We start from the raw sequence: 27,871 nt of genomic DNA, 5'->3' as shown, positions 1-27,871 counted from the left end.
TGACAGGGTTCCTACTAGATCATGTTATATTATTTTTTGTGAACACTGTTAGGTTTAGCTTCCTATTCATTTCAGATTTTCCCATCTATATTTATGAGTGAAACAAGCTTATAATATACTATACTCAGTTTCACTTGTTTTTAAGCCATATAGACCATGTCTCTGACTTCCTTTGCTCAAAATTATGATTAAGATTCGCTTATGTTGGGGTATGTAGCTATACTGTAGTTTGTTCATTTTTGTTGTTAAATCATGTTAAAGATAAACAAAGCCAGACACTAGTCAGAGTGGTGAACACAGAGTTTAATCGGTAGTATACTATTGCCCTAGGGAAGAGTCCAGTGTGAATGGAACTCCACCTCAATTTGCACAGAGGCAAGTGGGCCTTTTAAAGGGAGAGTGAGGGAGTAGGGAGGGAGATGAGTGGAACTCAGTCAGGGAAGTGAAAAACTACAAAAAGGGATGGGAGTTGGACCATGTGAAACCCAAGGGGGTTTGCTAACTGGTGCTTATCCGAGTTAGGTTCTTACCCTCCACAGGGCCTGGGAGACAGGGGTCCTATCTTCAGGTGTTGGCTGGAATAAACAGTAAGTTCTTTGGAAGCCTTGAGTTTCCTCAGGCAGGCACTTTACTGGGCTGGAGTCAGCCTAGGGATGTGGTGTTCAGCTGTTTCTAAATGTGTCTCATAATACAGGTATCTTCAAATAAAGATATCTTCAGATGTCTGAATTTTTGTAAGTTCTTTATAAATTCTGGATACGAGATTTTCTTAGTTATTTGTATTAGGGATATTTTCTCTCAGTCTCTGGCTTGCCCTTTTGCTTTCTTAATGTGGTATTTTTAAATTTTTTATTTATTTATTTTTTGGCTGCATTGGGTCTTCGTTGCTGTGTGCGGGTTTTCTCTAGTTGCGGCAAGCGGGGGCTGCTCTTCGTTGCGGTGCGCAGGCTTCTCATTGCGGTGGCTTCTCTTGTTGTGGACTACGGGCTCTAGGCGTGTGGACTTCAGTAGTTGTGGCGCGTGGGCTCAGTAGTTGTGGCTCGTGGGCTCTAGAGTGCAGGCTCAGTAGTTGTGGCGGACGGGCTTAGTTGATCTTCCCGGTCCAGGGATTGAACCTGTGTCCCCTGCATTGGCAGGCGGATTCTTAACCACTGTGCCACCAGGGAAGTCCCCTCAATGTTGTATTTTAATGAAAAGAGAAGTTTTTAATTTTAATAGGATTAGGTTTATCAATGTTTTCTTTTGTGGTTAGTGCTTGCTTATGTCTTTTAAAAAAAATAGACGTTTTTTAGAGAAGTTTTAGGTTCACAGCAAAATTGAACAGAAAGTACAGAGAGTTCCTATATAACTCCTGACTCCCCCCACACCCCATAGGTACAGCCTCCTCAACTATCAGCATCCCAGACCAGAGTGGTATAGTTGTTACAGTTGTTGAACCTACATTGACATCATTATCCCCTAAAGCCCACAGTTTACATTAAGGTTGATGTATTGATACATTCTGTGGGTTTTGACAAACATATAATGACATATGTCCATCATGATAATATCACACAGAATAGTTTTCCTGACCTAAAAATCCTGTATGTTCTGCCTATCCATCCCTCTCTGTCACTAACCCCTGGCAGCCACTGATCTTTACAGTTTTGCCTTTTCTAGAATGTCATATAGTTGGAATCGGACAGTGTGAAATGAAGCCTTTTCAGATTGGCTTCTGTCACATGTATGCATTTAACTTTCCTCCATATCTTTTCATGACTTGATAGGTCTTTTCTTTTCAGTTTCATTAATATTCTATTGTTTGGATGTACCACAGTTTATTTATCCACTCACCTACTTAAGGACATATTGGCTGCTCCCAAGTTTTGGCAGTTATGAAAAAGCTACTATAAGCATCTGTGGTCATACATTTTCCACTCATTTGAGTGAATACCAAGGAGCACAATTGCTGTTAAGAGAATGTTTGGTTTTATTAAAAACTGCCAAACTGTCTTCCAAAACGGCTGTACCATTTTACATCCCCACCGGCAACAAATGACAGTTCCTGTTGCTCTGCATCCTCACCAGCATTTGGTGTTCTGTGTTTTGAATTTTTGCCATTCTCATAGGCATGTAGTGGTATCTCGTGTTTCAGTTTGCATTTCCTTGATGACATATGATGCGGAGCATCTTTCCATATGCTTATTTGCCATTTATCTTTGGTATGCTGTGTCTGTTCATATCTTTTGCCCATTTTAAAATTGAGTTGATTGTTTTCTTGTATTTTAAGAATCCTTGGTGTATTTTGGATAACAGTCCTTTTTAAGATTTATGCTTAACGGTTCTTTTTAGGATTTATGTTCCATGATCCTCCCAACTTAGAGGACATCAATACCACAACTTCTGTCCTCACAGGGGCATTAGAACCTCAACTCCTAGGTTCTAGAGTCTGACTTTGGGTCTAAAATTCCATGGGGCATTTAGTATGAGGCTACCCTGACTTTGATTTCTCTTCTCCCTGCTTTTTTCGACCTCAGAGAGAGCGCCCCCTAAATCATAGATGCAGAGTCTCACTGTTCCTTACGGGGGATATGGGTGTGGATATGAGGGGGTAGGGGAGTTATGTGGGCAGCCTAGAATAGGACAACTACACGCTTTGAATTTTAAATTCGCGACAACTGTTGCCTAACTGCCAAACAAATATACGTTAATGCTGATGTAAGTGCTCTAGTTTGGTCATGTGTTCCTTTGCAAGTGCAGTTATTAGTTAAATACTTTTCCTTTTCAGATGTGCGTTCCAAATGGGAGTATGATGAAAGCCATGTGATTACAGCCCGTCTCGTGAAGAAGGTATATGGGCAGAGTCAGAATCTGGGGCTACCTTACAGGAGGGTGGGGAGAATGGGAGATTGTGTCCGAGGTCCAGGAGGCAGCAGCTACTACTGGACACTGTGGGCGGCAGAGACAGGACTGCCCTTGTGCGTCCACCATGAGGGTCTCCTACACTGTTTCACACTCCTTAAGGTCTCCCCACTGCCCCCCACGGTCAACAGCTTCATTAAGCAAATGTTGCTTTAATTCCTTGACTTGCCAGGCAATGTTCCAGACCCTGGGGATACAACAGAATACAAGATGCCCTTAATTCATTCTCCCTGCCTCATGGAGCATCTCTCCTACTCGGGCAACAGACAACAAGCCGTAGAAATAGTTAGTATAACCCAGAGACGGAAGCCCCTTCCCTCCCCTCCCTTCCATTTCCATCCTGTCTTCCTATTCCCGGTCCAGCTTTTATAATGACTGGGCCCTGCAGGCAGTCACCGGCCTCGCTCCTGCAGGGAAGCCCTTCCCTCCAGCCCCGTGGGGAGTCTTCTCTCTCTGGTCACTGCTGAGACTGGCAGCCTTCACTTGGGCTCCACCTTGACCCCTCCCATCCTGACCCCATTCTCTGCCCTTGACTTCCAGGTTCTCCCTTGCTTCCCTGGTTTCTTCTCTGCCTCTTTGGTTCAGCTTCATTTTCTCCTGCTGCCGCCTGAAGAAACCACTGCTCTGTTCTTGTATATCTGTCGGTCAGTATACTTTCTTCAGAGACTTCATCCAAGCTTACAGCTTCAGCTGTTCACATGCAGTTAGCCATCCTGTCAGTTTTACTGCCAAACTTCTGTCTTGCAATACTTCCGCCTTCTCCCTGTCCCCACTGCCACCGCGCTGCTGTGCGCTCCGCCTCTGGCCCTTTCCCACACAACTTGCCAGGGAGCCTGTGCCCTGCCTCAAGTATTGTTCTGGGATGAGCTTGCTCCTGACACCTCCCTTTCCCCACCCTAGCGTGTCATTATCTGCTTTTTCCTCTCTGGATTTTCAGTTTTCCGGTTCCATACTCTAGCTCTTCATCTCCATTTCAGGCCTTCCTTGGTGTTTTGCAGCTGATTCAGAGCCCCTTCATCCCGTATGGCTTTCCGCTTCCAACTCACCTCTCAAATCTGTGTGTTCCTTTGATTCTGGCAGTACCCCCAGCTCTGGAAAAGAGGCATTCCCTCTGCCTCAGCCCCTCAGCCAGGCTGACACCTCACACCTCCCCTCCCCTACTTTCTGGCCAGGAGGTTACAGGCCTGAAGGCCGGAAGGGAACCCCAGCATCAGCAGGACACACAGCCCCCCCAAGTCGGTGTTCACACACCGGATCTGGTTCCACCTCCCTCTCCAGCCTCATCCGGCATGCTTCCACTCTCCCCTGACACCTCCACAACCTTGTCCTGCCGTTGTTTCCTGGGTTCTAAGATGCTCATTTGTCCTTGTATTTTAACACTTCTGAGGTTGGAATATATCCTACAATTGATTTGCACCTTAAAGTGACAAAGTCTTTTCTCCCAAAAGTGAATGTGGCCAACATCTGTTGGTTTTCTGCCTGGCACTTCCACTTTTTTGAGGGGAACTCCTCCTCTCTCTGCTTAAATCATGGGGGTCTAGTGGTGCTCCCTAGAATAGCATCCAGACCCTGGCCACGGTGATTGGCCTGGGAAGAAAACAGCAAATCAGAATTGGCATTAGGAAAGGCTGCTCCTTCTACTCTGGTGGTGGAGTTTGGAGGATGGGAGTCTGAGCGTCGCTGGTGGTCGTGACTCAGGCTTCAGGACAAAGTGGTCTGAGAAGGTGAACCCAGTGTGCAGGGGACACAGAGAGCAACAGGGCCCAAGAGGGAGGTCTGGGCTTTAGATCACCAGTTCAGGTCTTCCCAGGACCACTTGCTCCCCGCCCTGCCTGAAGTAGCGTTATGTGCCAACACACCTCTCCTTCTGTGTACACTCCTGATTGCAGATGATATGACATTGGTGGTGCATCTTACAACCAATGGTCTCTTACAATCTAGGAAATGACAATATGTGTGGTCCCTCGGACACACTGCTCTCTGTGACCCAGGGACGTGTATGCCTTGTTCATCATTGTATCCCGGGTGCTCACTCTGGTCCCTGGCATCTGGTAGGTGCTTGGGACCTATTTCTTAACTAAAAAATGAATGATGGGTATCTGTCCCTTCAGCCTGGAATGCTCCCCCAGCCCTTGTCCATCTGGCAAACTTCCACCTGCCCTCACAGCCTCATCTCAAATGCCTCCTGTCCCATGAGGCCCTTCTGAGTCCTCCAGGCCAACTCAGGCATTTCCCTTTTTGTTTTTTTTCTCTTTTTTTGTATCTCCGTATTTCAGAACCTAGCACAGTGTAAGTGCAAAGTGAGTCCTCAACGAATGTTTTTTAAGTAAAAATGGATGTTCGGCCACAACTGTCCTGTGCTCCCACCTGCTCAAGCCTCTAGGGGCTGTGCTCACCTTTCCCCTTTTGCTCATGCTCTCCTCCATACCCAGAGCCTTCTACCCCCTCATTATCACCTGTCTAAATCCTGCTCATCCTCTGAGCACCATCTGTCTCCCAATTCTGTTAGACGAATATGATTTCTCTCCTTAGAATCCTGGAGAACGTCCCGGGTCTGTACTTCCAGGGGCCTTACCGCTCTGCCTTGAAGTACAGTAGATGCACACTCGTCCTATCCCACCTGAATGTCCTCTGTCAGGGCCTCTACGACAGTCAGCTCAGGTCACAAGGGACAGAGCCAGGCTCAGTTTCCCCTGAGTAGTGGGGGCTTTCAGGAAGCATTGCGAACAAGTGAAGACTCACCTCTCTGCTGCTACCAGCTGGGCCTTCCCGAGCTCTGGGACAGCCTTTGGAGTCCTGGGCAGTTGTGGTACTGGGAGAGGTCATCACCTCCTTGGCAGAAGGCACCTGTTGTTCCTGCCCTTGTGGTCCAGCATAATGCTGACTCAGCCAGTCCCCAGCTCCTCCTCGCCCATTCCTTCCTTTAACCATATTTATGGCCTACTGTGTGCCAGGCACTGTGCTGGAAGCTCAGGATACATCAGTGGCGATAAAGGGACAAAAGTTCCTGCTCTCTCAGAGCTTCCATTTGAGCTTACAGTCTGCCTCATTATACCTGCTTGCTTATGACTTCTGTCCATTCAAGGCTTCTGCTTACTGCCCTCTTCATGGCAGATTTTGGATTCGGTCCCCAACACCAACACTCTCCCCTAGACAGGAATGTCATTAGTTAAGGTGGCCACGACTGCTCTCAGAGCACTCATGCCAGGGCACCTAATGGGCTGTGGGCTGGTCAATAGACCACTGTTCTTTGGCCAGGCAGTTATCTCTGGCCCAGTGAGCTGTGGTCAGCTTCCCCCAGGAGGGAATATGGGTGTGGCAGATCCTTGGAATTCAGCAGACTCTCTGGTCCACTCAGTGCTTCCGTGCCTGTGTGCAGTCAGGGAGATGGACACCGTCCTGCCTCCGGCTCCTCCCAGTGCTGGTGTACAGGGAATATGGGTTCAGCCGAACCCACCCGCCAATAGCCTTCTTTTGTGGTTTCTTTAGAGGGCAGGTGAATATCTTGTCCCGGAGTCTGTGGATCTGGAGTGTGCGGAATACTGTGTGGTGTATGATAACAGCACCAGCTCCCTGAAGGGAACCCTAAAAGGTGACAGTGGTGATGACAACACTGATGAAGGCGATCAAGGTGGGCTTTTCCAACAGCAGCAAGAATATGAGCTAAGTTATTGAGCACTGTGGTCACAGGCCAGGAGCTCTGCCTGGGTCACCTCATGCCATCTGCAGAGCAACCCGATGAGGATGGCAGTGTCAGGAACTGGGAAGGGTCTGGGATTTTCCCTTCCTTGCAAGATGACAAGTGAGCCTGCCATGGTTTCATGGATACTGGCAAAAGACATGAGGCTCCTGGGTCAGAGACAAAGGGCTTTATTTCTCAGAGCAATAAAAGTAGCCAGAATGCAGTGGGTGGTATTATGGAGAACTCTGAGCTTAGGGGGCCTGAATCTTTTTTAACAAATGGGCAGAAAGCCTGCCCACCCTTGGCTCTGGAGGCAGAAACTGTCTCTATCATCCAAGGCTGTTTGTTATACACATATCCTTGAAAAGCCAGTGCCTTTGTTCAGAGGATATGTAGAAACATGAACGACCATGGAGAATTATGCCCTAATAGGTAACATCCCCACTTTATCGATGAGGAAATTGGGGTCCAGGAAGGTGAAGTAACTCATTCCCCAGGTGTGGGACCATGGGTATCTATTGCTGTGTAACAAATTACCCCAAAACTCAGTAGTTTAATACCGTAAACATTAATTATCTATTTGTTTCTGTGGAATTCAGGAGTAGCTTAGCTGGGAGGTTCTAGCCTGTCCTAAGGTTGTAGTCATGACGTCAGCCAGAACTGCTGTCATGTGAAGGTTTGGCCAGGCCAGGATAATGTGCCTCTGAGATGAGTCACTCACATGGGAATAGCTAGGAGTCCTCAGTTCCTCACTGCATGGACCTCTGCATGGGGCTGCTTAGATGGCCTCACGACAGGGCAGCCGGTGTACCCCAGAGCGAGTGATCCAAGAAAGAGGGAGAGAAAGGGACAGCCGTGTACCCTTTATGACCTAGTCTTGGGACTTAAACAGCCACTCTTGCCACATTCTATTCATTAGAAGCAAGTCACTGAGTACAGCCTACCCTCAAGGAGAGGGGAATTAAAACTCAACTTTTTTTTAAAAAAAATATTTATTTATTTATTTGGTTGCACCATCTTAGTTGTGGCATGCGAACTCTTAGTTGTAGCATGCATGTGGGATCTAGTTCCCTGACCAGGGATCGAACCTGGGCCCCCTGCATTGGGAGCCCCACCAGGGAAGTCCCTAAGCTCAACCTTTTAAAGGGAGGGATTTGAAAGAATTTGTGGAGAGAGTTTTTTTTTTTCTATTCAAACGGAAAGTCACAAAAATTATAATCATCCTCATCAGTTCACTCAGTCCCATGTAATTAATTTTTTTTTCATCTTGATCTTTTGTTAGCACTTTTATGAATTCATCAGTTTTCCATTAGAGTTCTGAAAATGCTTATTCATTCAGTTCAGCAGTATAGTCAGTTACCAGAAACCTGTACTTGTCAGAGTCTTTTCCATGAGTTCCTTGAAGATGAAACCCTTTTATAGGAACAATTTTGCAAAAGCATCAGAGTATACCCAGAACTGTCTGTAAATGACAAAAGACTTAAAAATGACCACGGTTAAAGATTTGATGAAAGTTCATAATAATGCAATTGACAAGGAAATTTAGTTATTTCTGAGATATACATTTTAAAGTAATAACTAGAATTATGACTTATAACATTATACCAGAACATATAAGATTTTTAGGAATTTCATGTAATGTCTGAAACATTTATATTAACATATTTCCATACAAATAACCCAAAGAAAGTTTAGTATTAGTTTTTTTAAAAAATTTTTTTGAATTTTATTTTATTTATTTTTTTATACAGCAGGTTCTTATTAGTCATCAGTTTTATACACATCAGTGTATACATGTCAATCCCAATCGCCCGATTCATCACACCACCATCCCCACCCCCCAACGGCTTTCCCCCCTTGGTGTCCATATGTTTGTTCTCTACATCTGTGTCTCAACTTCTGCCCTGCAAACCAGTTCATGTGTACCATTTTTCTAGGTTTGTGGAGAGAGTTTTTAAACCACCACACCTAGTAAGTGGTGGGGCCAGGATTCAAACCTGGGCAGTTTGGCTCTGTCTGGTCCCTTAAGGCCAGGGTAGTGATGCTGGAGAACAGTGCAGTCACTCCAGCCACACGCTGGAACGTGGTCAGTTCTAATCTGCTTCACTGAGGCTCCACTGCATTCTCCATTCAGCCCCTGCTTTGGGCTGACCACCCCTTGCTGCTGCTTGTGGCTCAGTGACTAATATGTATGGGTGGAGTTCCATGGGTTGGGCATTCACACCAGCGGTCACTGGGTGGCGCTAGGCTTCCACCTTTAATAAAACCAGTCTTCTCAGGAGGTCCTTAGCCAGGAAATTGTCCCCTCCTCCCTAAGCTCATCCTGTTGGGCTCCAGTCTGCAATCCTAGGATTGTCGGCTGGACCCTGAAATCCTAGGAAATGTTGGTCAGTAAAGACAACGCCCTCTACAGTCTATACCTGACCTCACTTTAGTGCTGTGGAGCCCCCATCCTCACTCGGTAAGAAATCACAACCACAGAACAACAAAAACCAAAAACCACACGCGTATAATTTGCCCGCTCATGGCAAATTGCACAGTCGGGGGCAGCTGCAGTGGCTGATGGCTTGATGGCCGCAGCATCCTTTGTTTACTGATATGGCAAGCAACATTCTTTGTCCACAGTATATACCAAGAGAAATTAAACATGTGCACACAAAACCTCGCACGTGGATGTTCATAGCAGCCTTATTCATAATAGCCACAAAATGGAAACATCCAAATATTCATCAATAGATGAATGGGTAAACAAAAGGTGGAGAGCCATGCAGTGGAATATTATTCAGCTATGAAAAAGGATGGAGTGCTGACACTTGCTGCAACATAGATGAACTTTGAAAACTTTATGCTCAGTGAAAGAAACCAGACACAAAACGCCACGTATTGTATAATTCAATTTCTATGCAATGTCCAGAATAGGTCAATCCATAGAAATTAGATTAATGGTTGCCTAGAGCTGGATGTTTGGAGGGAAATGAGGAATGAAACCCTATAACTGGTACATGATTTCTTTTGGGGGTGATTAAAATGTTCTGAAATTGACTGCAGTGATGGTTACACAACTGTGAATATATTAAAAAACATTAATTTATATACTTTAAATAGATGAATTGTATGGTATATAATATGTGATGTTGTATATATACATACACATTCCCCTCATGTTGAATCATCCTTCCTTGCGACAATATGAAAAAGAAAAAAGAAATCTCGGAGTTTACAGAAAAAGATCAGCTTACTTGGTGGTGAATTGCTTTTTAAATTTTAATTGTAACATTCATCTCTATTTATATTTGCTTCAGCTTTCTAGACAATTGCTTTTCAGAATGGAGTGCCTATCCACTGGGCCTTTAGGCAAATGGTGAGCACACAGGGGACATTCATCTCTTTGGTCTCTACTCTTAGGAATTGTGCTTGGAGCTGCCATTGAGTGTGGCAGAACCCTGACTCACTTCACCCGCCACCCCATCCATATCCTGAGAGGAGGCTACGAGAGCTTCTCGGCCATGTACCACTTCTTCCGGACACAGAAGATCATCTGGATGCCTCAGGTAGGGCAGGGTGCTGAGCACAGGCAGGCTTGGATGGGAGCATGGCCTTCCCCTGGGGACTGAGGGGCAGGGAGCAGGGTTGGAGAAAGAGAAGAAGGAGACAGATGACATTGAAAAGATGGAAGAGATGTCAAAGATGGCTTGGGAATGAACCTAGGGCAGCCAGGAGGTCCAGTCCAGTATGATGAATTTATAATCGCCAGGTTCAGGCAAAATCCAGGGCAGTGTTTAATAGATGAAGTTGGTTCAGAGGGCAGGGATCCGGGGCAGGGTGTTCTGGATGGTGGGTCGTAGTCAAAGTCACACGGGCAGGCAGGGCCATCATGATTCGAGGCTGCCTCGCCATCCTTAGCCGTCTGGCCACACAAACCCTGGCTGGGTCCAGAGGATACAGTAAAAAGGGGGAGACAGGGGTTGTAATAAGGTGTGGCCAAGGGATGTACCAGATGTCTGGAGCCCAGAGGAGCACTTACTTCCTGGAGCCAAACCAGAAGGGAATGGGGTGAGGGTAAGGCAAGCACTGGGTGGCAATGATAGGCAGGCAGGGACTGGTCCCTGGGGGCATTTTATAGTATCTGGTTTCTTGAAGGGTCTGAATGTAATGGAATGTGAACCTGCAGAGGTTTCATTCTTTCCAGCAATTGCCTTCAACTGTGATCTCATTCTTGCCCTTTGCAGCATCATGGGCAGATTCCATACTTTCTGGCCACTTCCGGTTATGGAAAATTTCAGTCTAGTCATATTATAAAACAACGGGGGAAATGTGCCTATGAACTGGAATTTGATGATAGTAAGGAATTATTGTTATATATTTCTTAAGGTTGTGATGACATTATTATGGCTATGTTTTTAAAAATATGAGTCACTATCTTTTAGAGATACATAGTGAAATATTTATAATTAAAATGATATGATGTCTGGAATTTCCTTCAAAATAATCTGGGGAAGGTTGGGAAGTCAGGGGTATAGATGAAACAAAATGGGCCATTAGTTGATAATGCTTGCAGAAGGGTGATAGATCCAAGGTTTGTTATACTATTCTCTCTACTTTTGTGTGTTTTTGAAGTAATTTTTTGAAAAGGGCATAAAAACAGTCCAGTACAATCTAGGCTACTTTAACACTCCAATCTCAACTCAAATCTCCTCTCTTCTCATCTTCCAGAGCTGGGCAGCCTTCCATTTGCTGGGGGCTGAGGGCTGGGAGTAGGGAGGGGTGTGGGATAGCTTTATGGACATCTCCTTACGTCCCCTCTTCTGGGTCTGGTCCCTTTGGTGCTGGGGGTCCACTGTGGCCCTGGCTATTTGTCAGTGGTGGGGAAGTGCCGCCTTCTCATTCTGCCCCAGCCAGGTTCTGTGTGCTGCTGCTGGCCTTTGTTGCTGGTTTTCTTGGGGCTGTGTTCAGGGGGCCCTGACTGTTACTGAGCATCCTTCAGAGAGAGCCAGCTGAGAATTCCTGACAGGAGTACCCCCAATGCCCTTCCCTTCCCTTGGTAGCTCATGACCTCCTACCGCGTCCACATTCTTTCACCTGAATCCCAGAATGAGCCACAGGGGAGTGTGACAGTGGGGAAGGAGGCCCCTTCTTGCCTTGCTGGCTTGGCTGCTCCAGTCAGCCTGTGTGAAAAGGTAGGGACCTGTGTCTGGGGTCATACCTGTTCCCAAATGCAGGGTATATATGTCAAGTTCCCCAAAGGCCTTCTTCTCCTTCTTCCACTGAGCTATGATGTTCAGCTCAACAGGTGTACAGCCAGCCTCCCCGTCCTGCCAGGCACGCCTCCTCGCTCCTAGAGGAGCACGCTTACTGGCTTTGCAGTGATGGGAGGGAGTCTTTCTGGTCTGCAGACGTCACATGCTGGTACCTCACCTTCTTTATTTTTCTTTTAAAGCTTCAGGAAGGTGGAATTGGCATAGGGTGAACTTCACCTATTTAAAATGTACAGTTTGGTCAGTTTTGACGTGTATACACCTGAGACTTGTCCTTGCCCCCAGTCTTCTTAAGTAGATTGGGAAGAGGGGTAGGGTGGTGGCTGGTGGTATCTAGCAGGGCCTGGATGGGTGAGTTCTACTCTGCTTGTTCCCTCTTTAGAATGTACGTTCCAAGCATTTGCCACTCCCTACTTTGGGACCTTTGTTACTAATTCAGGGGTAAGAGTGAAAGCCCCCTCCCTTCCTCTTACGTGTTCTGACACAGTGTAAAGCAGGAGTGTCCCTACTGCTCCCCAAGGAACTCCTGCGAGGGGAGGTGGAGGCACAGAATTTGGGCTCTGAGACTGCCCCTCTCCTTTAGGCACAGTAATTTCTAATTTCCCGTTTTATATGTGGCACCCCTTAAATAAGATTTCACTTTGAGCAAAGGGGTTCTGTGACTAGGGCACGTGTGAAGACCACACTAGAGAGAGATGCTGGTGAGCCACCGAGTGCTTTTAAGTCCGGGGAGGGGCACCTGGTTAGATTGCCCTTTAGAAACATCAACTGTGATTGCGGAGCAGAGCCCAGACCAATGCGGGCAAGGTGGGTCTGGGGAGACCTGCCTGGAGGCAGGGATGAAGAGGAGAGGACAGATTCAAGAAATACTTAGGAAACGGCTTTGATTAGACATGGGGCGGGGGGCCTGGGAGAGGGAGGAGTCTAGAATAATGCCACAGTTCAGGTGCGGGTGACAGGTGGCCAGTGGTGTGGCTCATTGAGAAGGGGACACAGGAGGAGGTGGTGGTAGTGTCGGGGGAAGGCAGTGGGCTCGGTTTGGGCATGTTAATTTGTGATACCAGTTTCTTTTACATTTGTCAATGTGGTTGTCAAAATCGTGTCCTCTAGAATTAACAGCAGAGCATGTGTTATCTGTCCCACACCCTCTCCCCCACAGCCATTACAACCACAGGAAAGGAAGCTGGGTCGAAAGCATCAGGAAGAGTTGACACATTTGTGGTGGGTATTGCGTGAGATTTTCCGAATGAAACCAGGAGGATTTCATTTGGCCCCCCGCAAGCTGAGCGTCCTGGGCGGGGTCACCCTGAACCCTGGGGAGTGCTTTGGGTCACATCCGCAAGTAGTGGGCCTGCCTGCATGTAGAAGGGCCGTGTGTCTCACAGACTTGAGGGTTGGCGCAGCGTGGTGTCTGCTCATTGATAAAGGCTTTTGAGGCTAACAGTTTGGGAGGAATGTGGGCTTGTGGTAGGTTCACGGTGAGCGGAGGTGTGCTGAAGCCAGAAGGCTCTGAAAGGCTCAAGTGGACAGCAAAATAGCTTGAGGTACTTAACATGTTATTTCTGAGTCAGGCTTGGAGCCAGAGGCATTTTAGAGCTGGTTTGACCTTTGAAATTATATAGGTTAACATTTCCCATGGAAAACTGATGGGAAAAAAGGGGTCTCTAAACAGATCATATTAGAAACATCAGTTCATACAATGTTAGTGAATTTCTTTTTTTTTTCTTTTGGGGTTATGCCTAGGTTTTATTTTACTAAATGTAACAGGTAAGTTTTCAATCCATGCCAACAACAAATATGTAGCCACTCTTTTATTACAGACATCTGAACTGTAATAGGTCACCCAAGAAACCGTTAGGGGAATTTTCATTAGTTCTCAGTCTCCTGGAGGCATGCTTTGAGAACAGTCTTAGACTGGCATGCTTTTCTGGCTGTTTTCCAACTTGTTTATAAGATTAGTCTTATTATTTGATGATAATTGTTTCTAAACACCTGATTGGTGCTCTAATAATCTTTCCTTGGAAACGATCAAATTTTGTAATTTTCCCCCTGGCTTTGATATATAATTGACATATAACATTGTGTAAATTTAAGGTTTACAACAAGATGACTTGATACACATATGCAGAATGATTACCATAAGATTAACACATCTGTCACCTCACATAATTACCATTTTTTTTGTGTGTGTGAGATGAGAACATTTTTTTTTTTTAACTTTTTTAAAAAAAATTATTTAATTATTTATTTATGGCTGTGTTGGGTCTTCGTTTCTGTGCGAGGGCTTTCTCTAGTTGTGGCAAGTGGGGACCACTCTTCATTGCGGTGTGCGGGCCTCTCACTATCACGGCCTCTCTTGTTGCAGAGCACAGGCTCCAGACGCGCAGGCTCAGTAATTGTGGCTCACGGGCTTAGTTGCTCCATGGCATGTGGGATCTTCCCAGACCAGGGCTCGAACCCGTGTCCCCTGCATTGGCAGGCAGATTCTCAACCACTGCACCACCAGGGAAGCCCATGAGAACATTTAAGATGTACTTTCTTAGCAACTTTCAAGTACATAATACTGTTTGTTTTTTTTTTTAAATAATTTTATTTGTTTATTTATTTGTGGCTGCGTTGGGTCTTCGTTGCTGTGCGTGGGCTTTCTCTAGTTGCGGTGAGCGGGGCCTACTCTTCATTGCGGTGCGCGGGCTTCTCATCGCAGTGGCTTCTCATGTTGCAGAGCATGGGCTCTAGGCGCGCTGGCTTCTGTAGTTGTGGTTTGCGGGCTCTAGAGCGCAGGCTCAGCAGTTGTGGCGCACGGGCTTAGTTGCTCCGCAGCATGTGGGATCTTCCCGGACCAGGGCTCGAACCTGTGTCCCTTGCATTGGCAGGCGGATTCTTAACCACTGCACCACCAGGGAAGCCCTGTGTTGTTAACTGTTGTCACCATGCTGTACGTTAGATCCCCAGAACTTATTTGCCTTATATCTGGAAGTTTATAACCGTGACCAACATCTCCCCATTTCCCTCACCCCCACAGACCCTGGCAACCACCACTCTACTCTTTGTTTCCATGAGTTTCGCTTTTTTATTTTTATTTTATTTTATTATTTTATTATTATTATTATTTTTGGCCACGCCGTGTGGCATGTGGGATCTTAGTTCACTGACCAGGGATAGAACCTGTGCCCCCTGAATTGAGAGTGTGGAGTCTTAACCACTGGACTTCCAGGGAAGTCCCAACTTTCACTTTTTTAGATTCTACATATGAGTGAGATCATGCAATATTTGTTTTTTTCTGACTTATTCTCTTAGCACAATGGCCTCAAGGTCCATTCACGTTGTCACAAATGACAGGATTTCCTTCTTCTTTATGGCTGAACAACATTCCATTGTATATATATGCCATATTTTCTTTATCCATTCATCCATTGATGGACACTTAGGTCATGTCTATGTCTTTTGTGAAAAATGCTCAAATGATCCTGGGCGGGCGGGGGTTGGGGGCGTGTGCAGATATGTCTTCAAGATGGTGATTTCATTTCCTTCAGATATATACCAAAAGTGGGATTGCTGGATCAAAGGGTAGTTTTGTTTTTAATTTTTTAAAAAAGCTTTATTAATTATTAATTAATTTACTTATTTATTTTTGGCTGTGTCGGGTCTTAGTTGTGGCACGTGGGATCTTCGTTGAGGCATGAGGGGTCTTTCGTTGGGGCGTGGGCTGTTCGTTGTGGCGCACGGGCTTCTCTCTAGTTGTGGCATGCAGGCTCCAGGGCGTGTGGGCTCTGTAGTTGTGGTGCGCGGGTTCCAGAGTGCATAAGCTCTGTAGTTTGTGGCACACAGGCTCTCTCATTGAGGTGCGTGAGCTTAGTAGTTGTGGTGCTTGGGCTTAGTTGCCCCGTGGCACGTGGGATCTTAGTTCCCTGACCAGGGATCGAACCCGTGTCCCCTGCATTGGAAGGTGGATTCTTTACCACTGGACCACCAGGGAAGTCCCTGTTTTTAATTTTTTTAATTTAATTTTTATTTTATATTGGGATACAGCTGATTTACAATGCTGTGTTAGTCTCAGGTGTACAGCAAAGTGGTTCAGTTATTCATATACATATATCCATTCTTTTTCAGATTCTTTTCCCATATAGGTTATTACAGAATACTGAGCAGAGTTCTCTGTGCTATTCAGTAGGTCCTTGTTGATTACCTATTTTATATATAGTAGTGTGTATATATTAATCCCACCCTCCTAATTTATCCTTCCCCCCTCTACCTTTCCCCTTTGGTAACCAGAAGTTTGTTTTCTATGTCTGTGAGTCTGTTTCCGTTTTGTAAATAAGTTCATTTGTATCACCTTTTTAGATTCCACATATAAGTGATATCATATGATATTTGTCTTTCTCTGTCTGACTTACTTCACTTAGTATGATAATCTCTATGTCCATCCATGTTGCTGTAAAGGGCATTATTTCATTCTTTTTTATGGCTGAGTAATATTCCATGTGTTATATGTACCACATCTTCTTTATCCGTTCCTCTGTCGATGGACATTTAGGTTGCTTCCATGTCTTGGCTATTATAAATAGTGCCACAATGAACATTGGGTTAGTCTCATTCACTGTCCCAGTTTGTCTTTCTAAGCTTGTTTGCTGAGCCACATTTCAAGAGACGAAACGAAAACAGCTTCTTCTCTGGGGATTATTATCATAGCAGCCTTTCTCCTTCTCCACCTCAGGAACTGGATGCCTTCCAACCGTACCCTGTTGAGATAATGCCAGGCAGGATCTACCTGGGAAATTTCAGGCAAGCCTGCGACCCTAAAATTCAGAAGGATTTGAAAATCAAAGCACATGTCAATGTCTCCATGGAGACAGGGCCGTTGTAAGTAGAAACACCATTTTTTTTTTTTATTAGTATCATTTATTTATATAAGATTCCTAGTGGCATGCATTGACAGAATTGAAAGGGCTTTTAGAAGTCAGCATACACTGGACTAGGGTCTGCATTTATTTTCATCTATTCCTGGCCTGCCCTTCATTGCCTGGCATGGCCATGGCGTCCTCTGCCTGTGACTGAGACCCCACACTTGCCCCATACCCCATACTTAAATCTTACCAAAAGTAATACTTTCTTGGTACTTAACATTCTGATGTAAAATATCCTGGTTTACCCTGCTTTTCCTGTCTCAGGCCCTCTGAGAAGTGACCCCTCTCTTGGTCCATCTGGGCTGCTGTAACAGAATACTGTAGACTGGTGGCTTATGAACAACAGAATTTTTCTCATGGTGTGGAGGCTGGGAAGTCCAAGATTAAGGCACTGGCAGATTCAGGGTTGGATGAAGGCCTGCTTTCTGGTTCATAGATGGCATCCTCACGTGGCAGAAGGGGCAAAGCTCTCTAGGGTCCCTTTTATAAAGGCACTAATCCCACTCATAAGGGTTTCAATTTCTATCCTCATGACCTAATTACCTCCCCAAAGCCCCACCTCCAAATACCATCACTTTGGGGATTAGGTTTCAACATATGAATTTTGAGAGGACAGAAACATTTGATACAGCAACCTTTATGCCTCAGATTTTCCTTGGTGCTAGGAACATACATACACAGACACACACACACCCTCACTCATCATTGTTCAAAGAGCAGGAAAGTTCTGCACAGCCTTGCTTGTCAGCCTGTGTCTTCCCAGCTGTGTCCAGTCATGATCACCAAGGCCCCGCACTGTACAACCTACCTCTTCTAGCTCCTGATCAAAGCTAATAAAATTCAGCTCAGAGAGAATTTATATAAATAACACAAGAATTCAGTAAGGCATCTGGTCATAAAAAATACTATATAAAAATCAGTAAATCTAAAGAAAATCACGTCTAGGCACTTAGTGAGACTGCTGAAAACCAAAGAAAGAGAGAACATATTAAAAGAAGCAGAGGGCTTCCCTGGTGGCGAAGTGGTTAAGAATCCGCCTGCCAATGCAGGGGACACAGGTTTGAGCCCTGGTCCGGGAAGATCCCACATGCTGCGGAGCAACTAAGTCCATGCGCCACAACTACTGAGCCTGCGCTCTAGAGCCCACGAGTGAAAGCTACTGAGCCCGTGTGTCACAACTACTGAAGCCCACGCGCCTAGAGCCCATGCTCCACAACAAGAGAAGCCCCTGCAATGAGAAGCCCACACACCACAACAAAGAGTAGCCCCCACTCGCCGCAACCAGAGAAAAGCCTGCATGCAGCAACGAAGACCCAATGCAGCCAAAAAAAAAAATTAATTAATTTAAAAAAATAAAAATAAAAGAAGCAGAGGGACTTTGCTGGTGGCGCAGTGGTTAAGAATCTGCGTGCCAATGCAGGCGACACGGGTTCGAGCCCTGGTCCGGGAAGATCCCACATGCCACGGAGCAACTAAGCTCGTGTGCCACAACTACTGAGCCCCTGTTCCACAACTACGGAAGCCCGCGCACCTAGAGCCCACGCTCTGCAACAAGAGAAGCCACTGCAATGAGAAGCCCACGCACCGCAATGAAGAGTAGCCCCCGCTTGCCGCAACTAGAGAAAGCCCGCGCTCAGCAACGAAGACCCAACACAGCCAATAAATAAATAAATAAATAAATATTTAAAAAAAAAAAAAGCAGAGAAGTAAGACATTACTTTCAAAGGAGCAATAATTAGACTGACAGCTGACTCATCAACAGAAATCACTGCAACTAGAAGGAAATATGGAATGTGTCTTTGTAGTCGGTAGCCTTTCTGGTGATTCCCCACCTCCTGCCATTCACAGCATTGAATGTGGGCTAGATTTACTGATGTGTGCTAATGGATAGAGTAAAGCAAAAGTGATGGGCTGTCACTTCTGATATTGGGTCACAGAAAGACTGTGACATCAGTATTGCTCACTCTCCCTTGCTCACTCATTCTGAAGGAAGTCAGCTACCATGCAGTGAGCTGTCCTATGGAGAGGTCCACGTGGCAAGGACCTGACAGTCTTCAGCCAACAGCTAGTGATGAACTGAGGCCCTCAGTCAAAAAGCCTTTGAGAAACTGAATCCTGCCAACAGTCATGTGAATTAGCTTCCAATTGAGCCTTCAGATGAGACCAGATGACAACAGCTTGTTATAACTTTATGAGAGATTTTAAGCCAATGGTACCCAGATAAGCTGCTCCCAGATTCCTGATCCATAGAAATTGATAGATAATAAATTTTTTTTGTTTTAAGCCACTGAGTGTTAGGATATTTTGTTATCCAGCAATAAATAATAGAATCTTAAAGCACTGAAAGAAAATAACTGCTAACCCACAATTTTGTACCCAGAGAATATATCCTTCAATAATGTAAGTGAGAGGACTTCCCTGGTGGCACAGTGGTTAAGAATCTGCCTGCCCATGCAGGGGACACGGGTTCGAGCCCTGGTCCAGGAAGATCCCACGTGCCATGGAGCAACTAAGCCTGTGTGCCACAACTACTAAGCCTGCGCTCTACAGCCCGCGAGCCACAACTCCTGAGTCTGCGTGCCATGACTACTGAAGCCCATGCGCCTAGAGCCTGTGCTCCGCAACAAGAGAAACCACTGCAATGAGAAGCCCACACACTGCAATGAAGAGTAGCCCCTGCTCACTGCAACTAGAGAAAGCCCACGTGCAGCAATGAAGCCCCAGTGCAGCCAAAAATAAATTTAAGAAAAAGGATGTAAGTGAGAAGAATTTCCATTTCTGGCCATGATGGAGTAACTGGCACCAGATTTACAACCCCACCTTAAACAACTAAAAATACTCAGACAGAGCATCTAAAACAAGGGTTTTTCAGACAATGGCCAATAGACAGCACAGGACAATGATTCCTGAGAGGAAAAAAAAAAGGTGGGCTCCACAATCGAACCAGCTTATTGCTTGGAGATTGTTTGCAGGTCACAGTACAGGGAAGGGGCCAAAACAGATCCTATTATTCTTTCTGAGTTGAGGGTAGAGTTGAGGACTCAGAGCTGTTGAGTTGGCTAGAATTTGCAGGAGACCTGCATGAAGAATAGAGAGCTGAGTACAAAGAAAGACTCTGGACATCTGCAGAGAGTCCTCCTGTGTCTTCAGCTAAGTACTTATAAGCACATGCATGTGAGAAAACTACTCAAGGCAGGGAGAAAAACCAATAGAAATGAACAGGTGGTACAATCCCCAGAGATTATGTGGGACCAGGAGTAGTTTGTGTTTCCACTCAGATTAAACAAAACTCACAACATACAGTGCATCATACAGAGTACTCAGAAGACTACTGCTTCAGTAGTGAGGAAAAACTTAGCCCTATATTAGGGATGAAAAGTACAGTCTGAGATGAAAAATATACTGGATGGAATTAAAAGATTAGACACTGTGGAAGAAAAGATTGCTGAATTTGGAGACATAGCAATAGAAGTATATAAAATGAAACATAGAGAAGAAAAAGACTTAAAAAAAGAAACTAGAATAGAACTTCAGTAAGACTGAGACAGCTTCAGGTGGCCTAACATGTGTAATTAGAATCTCCAAAGGAAAGGAGAATGGGGAGACAGAAAACACGTTTGAAGAAATAATGGCCAAAATTTTCCAAATTTGATAAAAACTATAAATGATCATCTACACTGATCTCAATAAAATTTTTAATTAAAAATAGAATAATTTGGAAGATTATGAGCAACTTTATGTCAATACATTTGAAAAATTAACAATTTCCTCAGAAGACTCAAGCTACCAATGCTTACTTAAAAAGAAATAGATTTATAAAAACTGACAATATGATAGTCCCTAAAACAAGATTCATCCAATTTCAGGAGATTCAAATCATATAGAGTTGGCCTTTAACCACTGTGGAATTAATGTAGAAAGCAATAATTTGAAAATATAACTAGGAAATTCCTAGAAGCTTAGAAATAAATTTTAAAACAGCTCATGGTTCAAAAAAGAACTCACAATGGAAATTATGAAATAGTTTCAACTATATGATTATGAAAATAGAATATATCAGAACTTGTGGAATGTAGCTAAGCTGTGCTTAGAGGGAAATTTATAGCTTTAAATGCATCTATTAAAAAGAAGAAAAGCTAAAAATCAACTAGTTAAGCATTTATCTCAAGAAATTACCAAAGAAACAGCAAACTAAACTCAAATAAGGAAGGAAGGAATAATAAAAGCAGATAAAATGAACTAGAAACAATAAAATAGGATCTAGAAAGTCAAAATAGTTTTACAAAAATAATAAATTTGATAAACCCTTGGCAAAAAAGAGAGAAAGCACAAATAACCATCTGTAAAAGGGGATTCTACCATATCCTACAGATATAAAAAATATCTTGAGGGTATTATAAAAACTTTATTGTGATAAACATAAAAATTTAGATGTATTGAACAAAAAAATACAACCTATCAAACCTGACATCGGACAAAACAGAAAATTTTATTAGGATCAATAACTAATATAAATTTTTCATAGAGAATACTCCAGGTCTAGATAGTTTCAGTGATGAATTCTACCTAATATTTAAGGAGGAAATAAACCCAATATTAAAATTTTTTTTAAGAATAAAAAGGAGGAATAATTTTCAACTTGTCGTATGAGACCAGCATAAACTCTGATTTCATAACCTGAGAAAGACATTATAATACAGGAAAATTATAGGCTAATTTTCTTCATGAATATAGATGTAAATATCCTAAAGTAAAATATTAGCACATTGACTACAGAGATATATAAGAAGGATAATGCATGATGACTAAATTGGGTTTATTCCAAGGATGCAAGGTGGTTTTAGCACTGAAAAATCCATCCATGTAATTTACCACATCGATAATGTAGAGGAAAAATCAGGATTATCTCAGTAAATGCAGTGAAAGCATTTGATAATATTCACCATACATTCATGATTTAAAAAAATCTTAGCAAACTGGGAATAGAAGGGAACTTTGATCTGAAAATAAAATTCTACAGAAATCTCTGTAGCAAACATCACAATGATGAAATGTTGAAAGTTTTCCCTCTGAGCCCGGGAACAAGACAAAGATGCAACTATCACCACTTCTATTTAACATTGTACTGGAGGTTCTAGTTGGTGAAATATGGCAAGTAAAAGAAATAAAATAGGAATCAAAAGGGAAAATAACCTTTCATTATATACAGACAGTCTAATTGTATACACAGAAAAGCCAAAACAACCTGCAGATAAATTATTGGACTTAAATAAGTTTGCTGAAGTTTTAAAAGCATATAATTTACAATAGGACAAAAATATTAAATATCTAGGATTATACCTATTGAAGGATGTGCAAGATCTCTACACAGAAAAGTATACAGCATTACTGTGAATTACTAAAGATTATCTGAATAGCTAGAGGATGTTAGTAAAGATCACCTGAATAAACAGAGGATGTACCGTAGTTGTGGATTAGAAGAATCAATTTTGTAAAGATGTTGATTCTTGCCCAATTGATCTATAGATTCAATGGAATGCCAATAAAATTCCAATGGATTTGTGGAAATTGATACAGTAATTTTAAATTTTATATGGAAATACAAAGGGCAAAAATAGCTGAATAGTGAATAACAACAAATGGGAAAATTTACTTGACCAGATACCAAGACTTAAAAAAAAACCACAGCAAGTAAGGCATTGTGATACTGGTGCAGGATAGAAAACTAAACCAATGGAGCAAAATGGAGTCCAAACACAGACCCATGCATATACGGACACTTGAATTATGCAAAGATTTTCTCCTATATTTTCTTCTAAAAGTTTTGTAGTTTTAACCTTCACGTTTTGCGATACATTTTTAAAAAAATATTTACTTATTTATTTTGGCTGCTCCGGGTCTTAGTTGTGGCATGTGGACTTCTTAGTTGTGGCATGCATGCAGGATCTAGTTCCCCCACCAGGGATTGAACCTGCGTCCCCTGCAATGGGAGCGCGGAGTCTTACCCACTGGACCACCAGGGAAGTCCCTTGTGATACATTTTGAAATCAGTTTTTGTATATGGTGCCTGATATGGAACAAAGTTCATTGTTTTGCATGTGGAAGTCATCACTGTTGAAAAGGTGATCCTTTTCCTGTTGAATTGCTTTGATACCTTTGTTGAAAATCAGTTGACCATACGTGTACAGGATTATATCTGGATTCTTTGTTCTTTTTCATTGATCTATGTTTTTCTTTATACCAGTTTCCCACACTTGTTTTTCTCTTTTAAAAAAAATTTTTATTAAAGTATAGTTGATTGGGGCTTCCCTGGTGGCGCAGTGGTTGAGAATCCGCCTGCCAGTGCAGGGAACACGGGTTCGATCCCTGGTCCGGAAAGATCCCACATGCCGCGGAGCAAATAAGCCCGTGCACCACAACTACTGAGCCTGTGCTCTAGAGCCCATGAGCCACAACTACTGAGCCCACATGCTGCAACTACTGAAGCCTACGTGCCTAGAGCCCGTGCTCTGCAGCAAGAGAAGCCACCGCAGTGAGAAGCCCGCGCACTGCAATGAAGAGTAGCCCCCGCTTGCCGCAACTAGAGAAAGCCTGCACGCAGCAACGAAGACCCAACACAGCCAAAATAAATAAATAAATTTTTAAAAAAAGGATAGTTGATTTACAATGTTGTGTTAATTTCTGCTGTACAGCAAAGTGACTCAGTTATAGATATACTTTTTCATATTCTTTTCTGTTATGGTTTATCACAGGATATTCAGTATAGTTCCCTGTGCTATACAGTAGGGCCTTATTATCAGTTCCACACTTTTGATTACTGTAGCTTTATAATAAATCTTGAAGTCAGGTAGTGTTAGTCCTCTAATTTTGTTGTTCTTTTTCAAAGTTGTTTCCTTTGAATTTCCATATAAATTTTAGAATCAACTTGTCAGTTTCTATACAGAAGCTTGTTGGAATTTGGACTGGGACTGAATGGATTCCATAGGGCAATTTGTGAAGAATTGACATCTTAAAAATGTTGAATCTCCTGATTCATTAATATGGTCTATCTTTCCGTTTACTTTGCTCTTTGGTTTCTTTCAGCAATGTTTTATAGTCTTCAGTGTACAGTTCTTGCACATCTTGTATCAGATTTCTTCCTAAGTATTTGATATTTTTGATGTGATTATAAATGGTATATTTAAATTATAAATTTCTTGGGAATTCGCTGGTGGTTAGGACTCCGTGCTTTCACTCCTGGGACCTGGATTCAATCCCTAGTCGGGGAACTAAGATCTCGCAAACTGCGCGGCATAGCCAAGAAAAATCAAGTAAAATTTAAATTTCTGATTGTTGCTAGTATATAGAAATCCAGTTGATTTGTATATATTAACCTGTATCCTTCAGTCTTCTCCACCCAGATGTCTCCTCCATTGTAAGGCTTTCCCCAGCTCCCTCGACTTTTCCCTGCCCTTCCTCTTCAGTAGCATGTGCAGGTCTTTATCCTAAAACCTAGCCAGTTGGATTGGGGCCATTTGTTTATGTGTCTGCCTCCCGCATCAGACTGGGAGCTCCTTGAAGCTGGGAGGGGCCCTATTTGATTCATCTTGTGTCCACTAGGGTCCAGCTCAAGGTCTGGCACACAATAGGCATTGAGTGAGTATCTGAGGAAAGAATGAATGGTTGGGGATAGATGGATGAATGGATGGTGGATCGGTGGTCAGGTGGGGAGGGAGAGAGGGATGTGGCGGAAGGGAAGGATGGATGGATGAATGAATGAATGCAGGGTGAATTGCGCTTGTATTTGTCACAGCAAGTGCTCATGCAGAAACTAAACCAGGATATTTTCATTTCTGAATCTACTGCAACTTTCTGCATACCACAGTGAATGAATGTCACCAGTAGGCCATAGTCTTCATAAATAACATTTACCAAGTGCTCACTGCACACTAGACATTGTGCCAAGATCCTTGCGGGCATCTTCTCATTAAACATGCCACATGCCTCATCTCCCTCCTCTTTCCCCCTTGTTCATAAAGCTCTAGCCACTCTGATCTCCCTATTGTTTCTCAAACATATGAAACATACTGCCCTCAGGGCCTTTGCACTTGTATTCTCTACCTGGAACATTCTTTCCTCATATACGTGCCTGGCTTGTTCTGTCACCTCCTTTAAACCTCTGCCCAAATGTTACCTCCTCAGTAAAGCCTTCCATGACCATCCTATCTAAAACAGCAGGCCCACCACTCTCCATCCTTCTCACCTTGCTTTCTCCATTTAACATAGCAGATTCATTCCATATTCCTTTCCACCCTCACTATCTTCACTGTATTCTAGAAAAGCACCAGGTTTGTTTAATAATAATGTCACACTTATTGGGCACTACCGTGTGCCAAGCAGATTGCTGAATGCTTTACATAGATTAATTGACTTAATCTACACAACACCCCTATGAGGTAGGTGCTGTTTTTTTGAGAGGGGTTCATTTATTTGCCCACGTCTCCCTGATGCTAGTTCAGCCTCCTTCCCCTATGACCCCATTGCTGTGGGTGAAGGATGCCACAGTAGGGCTCTGTGTGAGTTTGCCTGATTACCTGTGCTTTTCTTCCGTTTAGTTTTGTAGGTGACGCCGACAAGCTTCTGCACATCCAGATAGAAGATTCCCTGGAAGCCAACATTACACCCTTTTTACGCCACCTCTGTCACTTCATTGGTAAGGAGCATTCTTTAACCAGGCAGCAACTGGTCTGTGCCCAGGGAGCAGAGGGGCTGTGGTACCTCATCCACATGCCTATTGCTGACTGCCACTCCCAGCACTCAGGAGAAAAAGGGCAGGGCCCAGCACATGCCCAGCCAGGCGTGGCCAAGCCCCGGGACAAGCCTGCCTCCCGGGGGGGTCCTTGGCAATATGGGCAGCCACGCGTTTACCTTGGGAGCAGTGGGGACAAATGAGAGCCCCAGACTGTGGATTGAGTGCCCTGTGCTCTGGCCCTGGATGGGTCGCTATGCCCTTTCACGCCTGGCCAAGCTCCAGTCTCGGCATCACTGCCTGTTGTGAAATGAGGGTGCTGGCCCATCCTGGGTGCATATGTTCATGAAGGCCTGCTCCAGGCTAGGCTCTGGTGACCTGCAGGTGAATCTCACTCTGTCCCGGCCCTCCTATCTGGTCAGTGTGGTGGGGTAGAAGGAAGACTCCAGAGCCCTTCCATCTCTGAATTCCATGGTCCCCAGTGTGTGGGCCCAGTGCCCCTTCTGTTCTCCTACCTCACACAGCAGTGCCCACCAGCCGCTTGCCTCACTGAGGGTGGAGTTTTCAGTCATCCTAAGGAGAGCAAGATCGCTGGAGAGAGCAAGGTTGTGTCCGGTTAGAGGCCCACCCCAGGACGGCCTGCTCAGCACCAACACAGCCCCCAGCCCGAGAATGGCATTTTGGCCCAGACTTCCTGTATTTTTCTGGGAGGTTGTAACTATCACTTGCCTAGGACCTGAGACTGAGACTTGCCCTGGGTCCCATCATGGGGTGGCAGAGCCCTGTGGCCCAAAGAAGCCCCCTCTCCAGCCCCACCTCACTGGGTGGCCCTGAGCCAACCCTTAACTTCTCTGTGCCTCAGTTTCCTTATCCATACAATGAGGCAGTTGGCCTTAATCATCTGAGTCCTCCTCCAGCTCTGACAGTCTGTGATTTTGCACTTGGTATATTTATCTTCAGTTCTTGGGGGTTACCAACCAGCCTAAGATGCCAGCTTAGATTTCCTTCCCACCCCTCAATGGGTGAGATTGACAGTCCCAGGGGCGTTATTGAGTGTGGTTAGCTGACATTTGTGTGCCAGGCACTGGGCTAAGCACAGTGCAAAATCTTATCAGGTAGGTAGTATACTGTTATCACATTTTCCAGATGAGGAAACTGTGGGTTAGAGTGCCCAAGCCCGACAGCCAGTACTTACTGGTTGTGATTCACATTCAGGCTACCCTGCCTCTATCAGCACCCAAGTGCCCTTGGGGTACAGTCCTTTTATCCCCACCTGGGGAGGTCAACTGGTAGCAGACCTTCCTGGGATGGAAGGCTGCATAGCCCAGAAAAGGCCTTTGCATGATAATGCTGAATGCCCAGGTGTGATTCTCGTGAACTGCCAGCTAGGTCTGAGGATCCCCGTTTGCCAGGCAATGAAACAGTATCCTAGAGATGTCACGTGACTTGCCTAGACCATGGTGTGCTGGTTCTGAACCTACTCTTTGGACCCACTGAGGCCAGTCATCTTACAGACCCACAAGGAAGGGGGCCACGCACGACCTCACACCTTTCCTTCCATTTGCAGAAGTTCACCTGGAGCTTGGCTCTGTCATCCTGGTCTTTTCCACCATGGGCATCAGTCGCAGCTGTGCGGCCATCTTGGCCTACCTTATGCACCAAAATGAGCAGACCCTGAAGGTATGTATTCCCTGGTCCAGGAGGTGGGGTCAGAGCTGCACCTCAGAGGAATGGGTCTCCAGCACCGACTTGGGGCCTTAATTGGGGGTGGGGGGTTTGGGAGGGAAGGGTCAGGGAGGGGAGCCCCAAGTCCAGGGCTTTACCCAGCATACCACATCCAAGGGAAGGAACCCGAGATCTGGGTTAGAGACCTGAGGCTGGGCACACAGGGCAGGCCCAGGGACTCAGGCTGGGCAAGGCTGTGGCCAGCAGCACCATCTGTGTGTCCCCCAATGCTGTCAGTCTGTGTACCAGTGTTTGTTCAGGGTTCTCCAAGGGAGGTGCATTTTGGCTGTTGCCATGCACCTGTTGGCCATCTGTATGTCTTTGGAAAAATGTCTATTCAGAATCTTGGCCCTTTTAAAAATCAGATTTTTTGTTTGTTTGCTATTGAGTTGTATGAGTTCTTTATATATTTTGGGTATTAATCCATTATCAGTTACATGATTTGCAGATATTCTCTCCCATTTCTTAGGTTGCCTTTTCATTTTTTTTTTTAAATTTTATTTATTTATTTATTTATTTATTTATTTATGGCATGTTGGGTCTTCGTTTTTGTGCGAGGGCTTTCTCTAGTTGTGGCAAGTGGGGGCCACTCTTCATCGTGGTGTGCGGGCCTCTCACTATCGCAGCCTCTCTTGTTGTGGAGCACAGGCTCCAGATGCGCAGGCTCAGCAATTGT

The 27,871-nt window shown here is 44.6% G+C and overlaps 1 protein-coding gene across 10 annotated transcripts in view; it reads left to right on the top strand.

Moving 5' to 3' along the window:
• The window catches only part of STYXL1 (serine/threonine/tyrosine interacting like 1), a 62,078-nt gene that overhangs the window by 27,549 nt on the left and 6,658 nt on the right, over nt 1–27,871 (top strand). For 5 of the 10 annotated variants that reach the window (XR_009497614.1, XM_059897114.1, XM_059897116.1 and 2 more), the window contains exons 3-8: nt 2,768–2,829; nt 6,391–6,532; nt 9,989–10,134; nt 16,553–16,698; nt 25,337–25,434; nt 27,038–27,150. Coding sequence is in view for 9 of the 10 variants with exons in the window: in XM_059897114.1 (XP_059753097.1) it covers nt 2,768–2,829; nt 6,391–6,532; nt 9,989–10,134; nt 16,553–16,698; nt 25,337–25,434; nt 27,038–27,150 (707 nt within the window). In the remaining variant the exon portion in view is untranslated. Of the gene's footprint in view, nt 1–2,767; nt 2,830–6,390; nt 6,533–9,988; nt 10,135–12,997; nt 13,060–16,552; nt 16,699–25,336; nt 25,435–27,037; nt 27,151–27,871 lie in introns of all 10 variants that reach the window. The other 5 variants (XM_059897121.1, XM_059897122.1, XM_059897120.1 and 2 more) reach the window with 3 other exon arrangements.

This window comes from Balaenoptera ricei, chromosome 15, assembly GCF_028023285.1.
Source record: "Balaenoptera ricei isolate mBalRic1 chromosome 15, mBalRic1.hap2, whole genome shotgun sequence".
NCBI lineage: Eukaryota > Metazoa > Chordata > Mammalia > Artiodactyla > Balaenopteridae > Balaenoptera > Balaenoptera ricei.
Note: the sequence above shows the minus strand (reverse complement) of the source record. Positions and strands in the feature narration are given on the sequence as shown.